Source organism: Chamaea fasciata, unplaced genomic scaffold (genome assembly GCF_029207755.1).
Source record: "Chamaea fasciata isolate MVZ Bird 193981 ecotype frontalis unplaced genomic scaffold, bChaFas1.0.hap1 SCAF_997, whole genome shotgun sequence".
Lineage (NCBI taxonomy): Eukaryota > Metazoa > Chordata > Aves > Passeriformes > Sylviidae > Chamaea > Chamaea fasciata.
The window spans coordinates 26,535-35,843 of NW_027095082.1; the positions used below are offsets into that span (position 1 = coordinate 26,535).

Here is a 9,309-nt window from a genome sequence, read left to right on the forward strand (position 1 = left end):
ACTCTGCTTTAAATCCTCCCCACTTCTGTTTGCAATTTTTTTTCTCCCAGATTTCATCAAGGAGGATTGCTGATGTCTGGACACCTCTGAGGAGGGAGAGAAGGCTGAGAAAAAAACCAACCAGCAGCACCTTTGGCTCCCCTAAATGCCACCCGCGGCTCCCTGGCTGGATTGCTGGGAGCTGCCTCCGAAGTTTTATCTGCAGAGGAGATCTGAACCGGCTGAACAGCAGCTCAAGGTTTCCTCCTCACCTCGGAGCTCATGAGGAAAGCCGAGCACGTGGGCTGCCGCAGCAGGAAGGTCACGCCAGGGCCGGGGTGAAGCCACCGGGGAGTTGTGGTGCTGGCATTATTTATTTACCAGCTTGGCTCCCAGAGCCTGCGTCCTCTGCCAAAGTGTCCCGGGTGAAATGGCTGCATGGAAGATCAAACCACGGTTGCTTCCGTTTGTCACACAGGGTTTCACGTCTTCTGTGGAATGTCACCTAATTTAGACTGAAAGATACCCGGGAGAAACACGGGAGAAACAGCCCAGCTTCCCCACGCTTCCCATGCAAATATGCACATAGGCCTGCTTAGCTTAAAAATGGTATTTTTAACTCCATCTTTTTTCTTTCCCCCCCCCCCCTTGGAATCAGCTTGACAGCACGAAACACATCTCGCCACAGAAAATGGTACGAGTTGAGTTGAGCTGCAGCACTTGAGCTGCAGCACCTTTATTTATAAAACAACCAACCAAAAAAAAAAAAATTATGAAATCATTGATTCAAAGGAATCAATAATAAATATTTGCTTTCCTCTGAGTTGTTCAGACACAGTACAAGTACACCAATCATAGCAGGTAGCAGAGATGGAAGCTTAGTTCAGCTGCTGAGAAACAAAAAAAAAAGCTACATAACATGGTAGGCATTTAATCACACGAGTAATAGCTGGTATATGACAGTAAATGCTTTAATACACTATTTTACAAAACGGGGGTTGGCTTGTTTGCTTCCCTTGTGCAACTCCTGATGGGCTGGAGCTTGGAAACCAGGATACCTTTGGGATGATCCCTTTCTCCTGTTCCCTTTGGGTGATGAGCTTTTCCCTTCCCCGTGGATCACTGATGTGTGAGCTGCAGCAGATACCTGGAAATTCCAATCCACCGGGGCACGGAGCAGCCAGGGTTGATCCCCCTGACCAGGCCTGCACCTCTGCCTGACCTTCCCCAAGGCCCCCAGAGCTCTCAGGCCATCCCATCAGGCAGCTCCCAGCACAGGGAGTGGTTTCACAGCAGGAGAGGCTGCCAGGGCTGCCCAAAGGCTCCAGGAAAACCTGCCAGGGTGAATTCTCCTCCCTGCAGGCTGCAGAGCCTCCTCTCTGCTAATTACCATCTGGGCTGTGACTCAAAACAGCCCCAGAGCCTTTGGCTCTCAGGCTGCGGCCGGCTCAGCTGCTGGAGTTGTCACCCTGGGTTTGTGGTGAGGAGCTCCTGGAGGCTCAGGCACGGCAAAAACACTCCGGGGTCTGTGCATGGGGTGAGGATCCCAGTGAGCACCCACTGGAGAACCCACGAGCTGCTTTCCCCACCCCATTCCTGCTTTGGGGCTTTTCCCAGCTCTGGAAAGGCTTGGGAGTGCTTTGGAGTGTCTGAGCCTTCAGGGCTCAGGGAAAAAAAGCCCAAACAACTGCAGAGGAATGACAGACACCCAGCTGATCCAGGGATGTGCTCCTGGAGCATCCAGGGTGAAATGACAGGGAATCCACCACCAGCAGCTGTCATGGAAGGAGCAGCTCATCAAACACCTCACAGCAGGTCTCCCTTCTTTAAATTAAATTGTTTTCCCTGCACAGCATCAGTGACTCGTCCTGCCAGGGGTTAAATCTGGGCTAGAGAAAGCAATGGAATTTTGAGTGACTGCTCCTAGGAGTTCTCACATAGTGTAGGGCAAGTTGGAAAACTCTTTCCCATGTGGAAGTAGCCTGAGCAGGGCTCGGCTTTGATCAGGTTGTCAAAGATCTCAAGTAAAGAAATTAAAATTCTGGGTCGCAGTCAGAAAAGGAGATTAATGACGATCCTGGAGTGAAAGAATTATAGATCTGTGCTTCATCTGTGCTCATCCATCTTCTGTAGGCTCTTTCCACAAATTAGAGAAACCCTTTCCCTCCCTCAAGTGGGGGAAAAACCCCCCCCAAACAGCCTCATTTTTTAAATAGAAAACCACCAGTCTAGGAATACAGGAATCTAGAACCTACAAGCTCAGTGTCTTGTGTGTAGCAGTGGTCAGAGCCAAGTCCTTCAGAGGAAAATATCAACGACAGAATTCTGCATCTGTCCCTACCTCCCATCCTTCCCTAACTTCATATTCCGTGGAAACACTTAACCTGGTTGCTCACAAAAAAATATTTTTACAATTCTTGCTGTTTTTTAAGAGTCTTGCTAAAGGTTTAAGCCTCAGCTCTGGCACACGGGCCAGCATTTGGTGCAGGAGTGGGACAACACACACCGAGATTTCCTAATGGGAGCAGCGTTTTGTGCTTGTTTACCTGTCCCAGGTGTGTTTTCCTCTGCCAGGGAATCCTCCAGGCCTTCCCTGAGGGTCAACTCGGGGATTCTCTTTGTTCAGTCTGGGGAAAAACTTTCCATGAGGCTTCTCCAGCACAGCTCCCCCCAAACCTGGCCAATTCTCCGGCTGTAAAAGAACCAAGAGCTCCTCCAAACGCTCCATCCAGGATTTTTTTGGTACATTTGGTGCCCTCCCCATTGGGGCACTGCCTCCCTGCTGGGTTCAGTGCCCAGTTCTCCTCTCTCTAAGGCTCATCAGGCACAGCCAGCCCTGCCCCGGGGCTCCCGTGGCTCTGCAGTGCTGCCCGTGGAAGCAGAGTCAGGCTCCTGGCCATAAGTTTATTCTGGCAATTTAAAGCACCTCTGTTTTCTTGGCAGAAAAGGTCCTTTTTTGTTTGTTTTTTTTCTTTAGTACAGAGTTTAATTCGGACACCTTCATACTGCATCTCTTTGGGAGTGATCCTTTAATTTCCGCTTTAGTTGCAGCCTCCACTGTTTCACTGAATGCAGAAAATGTGAAGCACCTGTCAGTTCCCTTTGAGGCTGTACACGCTCAGCCTCAAAATCTGCACTTAAGACAACAAATCTTGGAGAAACTTCTCCAAAACCAGTCCAAGAGACTTCTCCCTCCACACAAAAAACCCTCTCTGGAATATTCTGCGTCTTTAAGTCTCTGTTGATCCCTTTAAAACAAAAAAAATCCTGAGGTTTGGCTTCTTCTTTTCACTCGTACAGCGCTTTGCTGTCGTGAAGTTTTAAATGCTCCGTTTTCAAAGAAAAAAAATAAAATAAAAAGAAGCTTCCTTTTCCCTCCAATGTCTCTTTCTTAAATCTGTATCAGACCCTCAGTGCTGGGAGATGTTCAGAAAGAACCGAAGCTCCCTTTTCCCTCCAACGTCTCTTTCTTAAGTCTAAATCAGACCCTCAGTGCTGGGAGATGTTCAGAAAGAATCGAGTGGCGGAGTGAATAATCCCGAGTGATTTCAGATGAAGCTGACCGGGACGACAACTAGCCTACCCTAAGGACGCGAAGTGGCCGGTGCGGTGTGAAGTGGCGCTGCCGAGGATGCTCACACGGTCTGGAAGGCGCGGCTCTGCGCGGGCACCATCACCGCGGGCGCTCCCATCCTCACCAGGTTGTTGTAATCCGCTTTCTTGGGCTCCGGCTCTTTCCTGTCCGGCGGCCGCTGGCTGTACTGGGGAGGGGTCAGGTGAGGGGTGGCTTCGGTGGACAAAGTCCGCTGGCTGCGGGAGGCACTGTTGGCTGTGGACCTGGTGGAGGAGGAACCCGAGCGGGAGCTCCGGGAGCCGGAGGAGGACGAGCTGGGCTTCACGAGGTGCGCCTTGGGCGCCTCCGCGTCCTCCCTGCGGGAGAACGAGGGATCAAAACACCACAGAAAGGCTCGTGGCACCCCTTGGGATTCGTGCTGGGAATGGCCAGGAGTGGGGGAAAGGAGGGGGGAAAGAAAAAGGGAGGAAGAAGGGAGAAAGAAGAGGAAAAAGGAGGGGGAAAGAAGGGAGAAAAGTGGGGGGAAGAGGGAGAAAGAAGAGGAAAAAGGAGGGGAAAGAAGGGAGAAAAGTGGGGGGGAAAGGGAGAAAGAAGAGGAAAAAGGAGGGGAAAGAAGGGAGAAAAGTGGGGGAAAGAAGGGAGAAAAGTGGGGGAAAGAAGGGAGAAAAATGGGGGAAAGGGGAAGGGAGAAAGAAGAGGAAAAAGGAGGGAAAAGAAGGGAGAAAAGTGGGGGAAAGAAGGGAGAAAAGTGGGGGAAAGAAGGGAAAAAGTAGGGGGCAAGAAAAAGAAAAAGAAGGGAGGAAGAAGATGATAAAGAAGGAGAAAAGAAGAGGAAAAGGAAGGGAAGAAGAAGGGAAGGGTAAGAAGGGGGGAAAGGAAAGGGAGAAAAGAAATAGAAAAGAAAAAAAGGAAAGGAAAGGAAACCAACCCCAAACCCTCTCAGAACCACAACGGACGAGCAGCTTTAATTGAACACCATAAAAGAATATGCAAATGCTTCAAAATACTGAAATCGCAAATGTGAAAGTAAACAGTTGGTTGAGGTCTGTGCTGATCTGCCCGGGGAAAGAAGGGGAGGACTTTAATTTAATATCCTGCAGATTGTCCAAACTCTCTGCTGTGTAACTTTAGGGATTAAACTCCCCATTGCCCCGCAGAGTGTTGGTCCATGAATCTGGAATAAACACGCGCTGCTCACACGCGGCTCTGTGTGTGTGCAGCGAGCACCAAGTATCAGGGCAAACAGCACAGGCAGAGCTGCCTGCTCTGGGATCCTCAGCCAGAACGGGAAACTGGGCAAGGCTGCCTAAAACCGGTTGTGCCACTTCAAACCACCCTGCGGGGAGCGAGAGAAGAGCCGCAACCGGGTCCTGACAGAGAGAGGAGGAGGAGGAGGAGGAGGATGTAGCAGGCAGGCGTGAAAGGGTGAAACAAGAGTGAAAAGGCAGGATGTGAAAGGGAACAGGAAAAGGAGAAGAATTCAGCAGGGGCTGCCTTTGTGCCGGCAATCTCAGAGCGACCGGCAGCTGAAGGGATTACGGAGCTGCCTGCTGGTGTCACACGAGGCCGGGCGGCCGCACAGATAGACATAAAGATGGATCAAGGCTTTGTTTCTTCGAGGGCAGCAGCGGCTCAAACTCACTCCTGGAAATAGATCTTCGCAGCTCTTTCCCTCCTGAGAGGAGTTCAGGCTGGCTTGGCTGGAGGCCAAGCTCGGCTTAGGGCAGTTCGGGGGCAGGGAATGAGCTCCAGGAGCAGGAGTCAGCGTTCCCGGTGCTCCCGCTCCCCTCCGCGCTCACCCCGAGCTAAATCCAGGGGAACAGTTGTTCAAAAGGCTCAAGGAGGGCTCGGAGAGCGTGGCTGCTTCATTGTGGGCCAAATAGGAGCTGCGATTGAAAGGAAAAAAGAGGGGGAAAGGAAGAAAGAAGGGGGAAAGAAGAGGGAAGAAGGAGGGAAGGAAGAGGGGAGGAAGAAGGGGGAAAGAAGGGAAAAGAAAGGGGGAAAGAAAGAAGGTGAAAAGAGGGAGGAAAGAAGGGGGAAAGAAGGGAAAATGAGGAAGAAAGAAGGAAAAAAGTAGAAAGAGGGAGGAAAGAAGGAAGAAAGAAGGGAAAAGAAGGTGGAAGGAGGGAGAAAAGAAGGGAGAAGGAAGGGGGAAAAAAGGGGGGGAAGTGGAAAGAAGGTGGGAAGAGGGGGAAAAGAAGGGGGGAAGGAAGAGAGGAAGAAAGGAAAGAAAATGCAAAGAAAAAAAGGAATAGAAAAGAAAGAAGGAAAGGAAACCGCCCCCAAACCCTCTCAGAACCACGGCAGAAAAGCATCTTCAATTTAACACCATAAAAGAATATGCAAATGCTTCAAAATACCGAAATTGCAAGTGTGAGAGAAAACAGTTGGTTGAGTTCTGTGCTGATTTGCCGGGGGAGAGGAGGGGGGACTTCAATCTGATTTACTGGAAACTCTTCACAGAGATTCTCACAGTCAAGAATTTTTCACCCGAGACTTTAAAAGCTTTGTAGAACAACCTTTGAAGACACTTAAAGCTGCTCATAGTTGGTGAAAACCGTGGTGCAAAGACGTGGGAAAGGGCGAGAAGGGAGTGCGGGAGGTGGGATTAAATAAAAGGCGTTACCTGATTTCATTCGGTGCCTCCTCTTCCTCGTATCTCTTCTTCTCTTTCCTCCTTATCGTCAGCCTCACCACCAGGAAAAGGAGGGAGAGCCCCACCACCACTCCACACACCGCCCCGGCGATCATGCTGATATTTTGGGCATCTGTTATCCAAAAAAACCCACCAAATTTCGTGGTGAACCCATGTTGGTGTGGTCACTACAAGACCCAGCGCTGGGTACAGCTCAGGGTGCTGAGCTGGAGTTTATTTTTTTTTACTCCCGGAACGCTGGAGTTTATTTTTTTAGGTGTGTCTCCACATAGAAGTTGAACCAGTTTATCTTCAGCTAAAGCTGAGCTGACAGGGAGCGAAGCAATCACCTCCGCAAAGGTGAACCCGCAAGGGCTGTGCTTTCAGCTCCGGGGCAGAGTTGAAATCAGGAGGGAAAATCCCCTTTTAAGAGCACAAAAGTACAGAAAAACCAAAAATAGGGCGGCCCACATGTGAAACACGGCACCAGGCGGCACCCCAGAGGCAGAGGAATGTTCGATATATTAATGTTTCCTCATGAAGATTATTTTTTTTTCCCCTTGAATGATTACAACCCACCTCCAGAATGAATTATTCAAATGTGGAGAAAATTTACCTGACTGAGGTAGACAAAGGAGGGAAGGAAACCCTCCTGTGCAGGGCGTTTTTCATCCAAACCAGCCAAGGTAATGAGGGAATATTTCCCGTGGATTGTGGGCCCTTCGCTGATGGTTTGTGACAACTTTTTTTTGATAAAAGTGGTCAGGTTTGGCTTGGCTGAAAGTTGTTTCCTTAAGCTCAGTCCCTCCGGAGGGTTTAGTGAGGTTTTAAACCAGTTCAGTTCAATTGCCATAAAAGCTGCCTGGACGCTTTTACTTCACATGCCTGAGGCGAACCGGTTTTCCTTATTCCCTGCTCCAGTTAGTTCAGGCTTGGCTGGGCAGAAAACGATTCCAAAGCTCTGGAATCTCCGAGAGGAGACCTCTCTGTTCGGAGCCTTATCTCGGCAGGCCCGGCTCTGGGAGCTGCTCCACTCCATTGTTTGGGTTTGGGTGATAAATTCCACCCTTTTCCTGGCGTGCAGATGTAAAGGACACCCTGCCGAGGGCTGGGCACGCCCTTCGTGGGGTTCATCAGGGGATTTTCGCCTCTGCTGTTCGGGACACAAATGGCTAAACCCGATTAAAACCCAGCTACGTCAAAAGTTACGTTTATATCCTGCAAATTATTCTGTGTCGCGGTCTGCCTTCCCGACTGCCCGTAGATATTTTGCTGCCCCAAGTGCAAGAAATACACAATTTGGAGTGATGGAATATCCACAGAGAGAATTCATACCTGAGAGTCACCTCATGCAATCACTCCAGCCAGAAGAACCTTTGATTTACCATTTCCCCTGCTTGTATTTCATGCATCATCCTGAAAATCAGAGTTTCTAACAGACCCAGGCGTCTAAAGTGATAAAACCATCGTTTGGGCTGAGGTTGCGGTGTTATCATTTTAGGTGAGGGGGAAAAAGTGCAATAAATAAGAACTATTTTAGGTGATGAAAGTATGAAGGGGCAAAGGAGCAGCACAGAATTTTCCAGGAGGAGGAAAACGTGTGTTCCCCATGGAGCAGGGACAGGGTTCTGGGTGAAAGGAGTGAAAGGAGTGTAAGTTTCTCTTTCCAAACAAACTGTGGGGCTGCTGGGAGATAAAACCAGCGCTGAGACAGAAAGGAAACAATGGGAAGGATCCCACTGATTGATGAAAGGAATGAGAGAGATTTGTCTTTACAAACTGTGGGGCTGCTGATAAATCAAACTGGATACTGAGAGATGAAAGGAACAATGGGAAGAACCAGAAATTTCATGGGAATTCCATTGATTGACACAAGGAAAAGATTAAGAGGGGTACACATTAGAAGGGGTCTGTATTCGGTGATTTGGGAAGTCTGGACCTCCCAAGTACCTCAGCCAGTGGGGAAAGAGAGAGGGAAATGCGGCTGGGAAATTGGGATTAAAAGGAGGCTGCATCCTCTAAAAGTCTGAGAGACCCCAGGGGAACTGCCTCATGGCCTCTCCTGTAGCCCTGGTTCCATGCCTGAGGTGTTTTGGTTTTCTGAAATTCTTTTCCAAGGGAATTTTCTGTAAACAGAAGAAGTGTTTTGCTAAACTATACTTTGTTATTCATTCCTTTTCCTAGGAGGGACTTCTTCTTGCTGTCCCTCTGCTCTGACCAATGGGAGTGAAGAGGTTTGTCTTTTGTCACTCATCAGATTGGTCCGTGTAAAATAGCATAAAAGGGAGACACATCCCAAAAGCAAAGGAGTCATGTTCAGCCTTCTGAATCTCGGGGTCTGTGTCGTTGTGGTGTAAAACAGCGTCACTCTCCCTTTATTGGAATGAAGTTCCAGGAGTCCTCTGTGTGCTGTTTGGACATAAACCTCTGGTGTTTGTGGGTTAATTCCCCTGCCCAGGGGCGGTACTTACGCTGCACCGTCACCTGCACCTCGCAGCTCTCCTGCCCCGCCTCGTTGGTGGCCACGCACTGGTACAGCCCCGTGCTCATCTGGGTCAGGTTCTTCAGCAGCACCTGCCCGGGGTTCGAGATGTCTGCGGGGGATAAACACCACCGGGGTGAGTCGGGCACGGCGAGAAACTTCGGCTGGGGCTGGTGCACTGAGGGACAGACTGATCTGTGGGGTCAGGGGAAGGAAGGAAGGAAGGAAGGAAGGAAGGAAGGAAGGAAGGAAGGAAGGAAGGAAGGAAGGAAGGAAGGAAGGAAGGAAGGAAGGAAGGAAGGAAGGAAGGAAGGAAGGAAGGAAGGAAGGAAGGAAGGAAGGAAGGAAGGAAGGAAGGAAGGAAGGAAGGAAGGAAGGAAGGAAGGAAGGAAGGAAGGAAGGAAGGAAGGAAGGAAAAGAAGGGAGAAAGAAGGAAGAAAAAAAATGAAAGAAGTGGGGTATAAGAGAGAAAGGCAGAAGGAAAAAAAGAAAGGGGAAAGAAGGAAAAAAAAAGAAGAAAGAAGGAAAAAAGAAGGGGGAAAGAAGAAAGAAAGAAGGAAGGAAAAAGGAAGAAAAAAGAAAGACAAAAAAAGAAGGGAAAAAGAAGGAGGAGAGAAGGGGGAAAGAAGGAAGGAAAAA

General features: G+C 49.4%; 1 protein-coding gene across 1 annotated transcript; it reads right to left on the reverse strand.

Moving 5' to 3' along the window:
* Positions 1-680: 680 nt before the first annotated feature.
* LOC136306106 (CXADR-like membrane protein) lies at positions 681-8,909 on the reverse strand. The gene is made up of 3 exons (XM_066209447.1): positions 8,660-8,909; positions 6,180-6,321; positions 681-3,909 (listed from the first exon to the last, which is right to left on the reverse strand). Exons 1-3 carry the CDS (start codon positions 8,736-8,738, stop codon positions 3,615-3,617), a joined length of 516 nt encoding a protein of 171 aa, XP_066065544.1. The 5' UTR covers positions 8,739-8,909; the 3' UTR covers positions 681-3,614.
* Between the last annotated feature and the right edge of the window lie 400 nt (positions 8,910-9,309).